Raw genomic sequence first — 1,953 nt, forward strand, 5'->3', positions numbered from 1 at the left:
TGTTCATTTACTTGCCTTATTCTTTAATTACCGTGTTTGTTAATTTAGACCCTTCCGAATTAATTAAATCCATCTACTTTCACATTTCAAATATGTGTTTCCTCTAAAAACTTATGAAACTATATCGAGTACGTTGAAATAATTAGAGTCATTTTCATTGTTTAAAAAAAAAATACATTTCATGGTCTAATTATAAAAAAATAAAGTAAAATATTTAATAATATTTTAATATTAAACATAAATTTTCATACCTTGCACATACAAAATGCTCAGTGTATATATACACTTATTAGTAGGACTTTGTTACACCAAGAATTTGGATGTTATGATTATTTTATGAAGGAAATTTCTTGAATCAACTAAGAGTAAAGAGTAATATATATAACAGAAACTCTTGAATAGTCAATCAAACTTTATTCACATTGATGATATTGTATTCATGATTAAATTTTAAAAGATTATTTAAAAAATAAAAATAAAAACCTAATTACCTAACGAATACAAAAGTTTAAAAACCCTTTTTAAATTCTACGGAATAATAAATACTCTTTCCAAGCTTCCCTCTTTCTCTCACTACGAAGCTTCGCGGAAGCCCGCTATGGCTACCTCCGCAACGCGCTTCTTCCATTTAATCCTCTGTTATTCCTCTCTCATTCCACCCAGCCCCAAACCGTTCCTATCTCTGGCTTCCTTTCTCTTCTTCTCTCCTCTCCATCCGCCATGAAGCTCTTCATCGCCATCCCTAACCCCAAGAAGCTTTTCAAGTCCAGGAAGTCCCGTTCCGTTTCCAGATCCGATGATCCGTCGTCGTTCAGCTCCGGAACGACGTCGTCTTCAGCGTCCGATTCGTGTGACTTGGTTAACGGCTTTAAGAAGAAGAACGGTTTGTCGACGCCCACCAGCGTGCTCCCGGCGTTGTCCAGCGAGATCTCCCCCGACGAGTGGTCGGAGATTTCCTCCGAGGTTTACGCGGAGCTGGTGCAGGCGTTCAAGCTGATAGACAGGGACGACGACGGGAAGATTAAGAGCGAGGAGCTGGAGGCTCTGCTGAGCCGGGTGGGAGCCGAGCCGCCCAGCGAGGAGGAGCTGAGAATGATGCTGAGCGAGGTGGACAGGGACGGCGACGGCTGCATCAGCCTCGAGGAGTTCAGCGCGCTCAGCTCGGCTTTCGCGCCGCCGTCCTGCGACTCCGAGATGAGAGCCGCATTCGACTTCTTCGACACGGATCACGACGGGAAGATCACGGCGGAGGAGTTGTTCAGCGTGTTTAAAACCATCGGGGACTCCCGGTGCACGCTAGAGGACTGCCGGCGCATGATAAGAGGGGTGGATAGGAACGGGGACGGGTTCGTGTGCTTCGAGGACTTCAGCCGTATGATGGAGCAGCAGAGATGATGATTGGTGCCGCATATTAATTTCTTCTGCTGTTCTTGATTTGGGTGAAAGAATAACTCCTCTTTTCATTTTTTTCTTCCTTTTAATCCTTTTGGGGGAACACATGGGAGTGTTATATGGGTCGGATCGGATTTTGAGAATGATAAATATGGATCGAATCGGTGAACGGCTTGGATTTGATCCTTCTATAAGTTGTACCAAAGCTGCCGTACATATATTGTGACAATGATGAGAATGAAATCCAACCTTGGTTTACCACTCAACTGAGAAATAGTCTTTTTTTTTTTTTTTTTTTTCATTTTGCTGTTGGGATCTACTATTAAAATCCAAACTCCCACGGTCTCATTTTACGTGGTTCAGTTAAAGATGCTTGACTAAAGTTATTTCATTAATTTAATCATAAGCTGAATCAATTATAAATAGGATCGTTGGAACGATATACCATTCTTTATATTATAGTCGGACATAGAAACAACTTTCCTAGCAATGTTATAAAGAAGCTGAATTCATTAGATGGATTTAACGCTTCTTTAATACCATTGAAAAATTGATCAAACG

General features: G+C 41.1%; 1 protein-coding gene across 1 annotated transcript; it reads left to right on the top strand.

Annotated features, from left to right (window-relative positions):
• Positions 1–549: 549 nt before the first annotated feature.
• Positions 550–1,658, top strand: LOC109182221 (probable calcium-binding protein CML36). Its single transcript, XM_019332328.1, has one exon. It carries the CDS (start codon positions 721–723, stop codon positions 1,393–1,395), a length of 675 nt encoding a protein of 224 aa, XP_019187873.1. The 5' UTR covers positions 550–720; the 3' UTR covers positions 1,396–1,658.
• Positions 1,659–1,953: the final 295 nt, after the last annotated feature.

Source organism: Ipomoea nil, unplaced genomic scaffold, assembly GCF_001879475.1.
Source record: "Ipomoea nil cultivar Tokyo-kokei standard unplaced genomic scaffold, Asagao_1.1 scaffold1043, whole genome shotgun sequence".
Taxonomy (NCBI): Eukaryota; Viridiplantae; Streptophyta; class Magnoliopsida; order Solanales; family Convolvulaceae; genus Ipomoea; species Ipomoea nil.

Coding starts and splice junctions, on each gene's coding strand:
- LOC109182221 (XM_019332328.1), top strand. CDS start 721: ATGAAGCTCTTCATCGCCATCCCTAACCCCAAGAAGCTTTTCAAGTCC.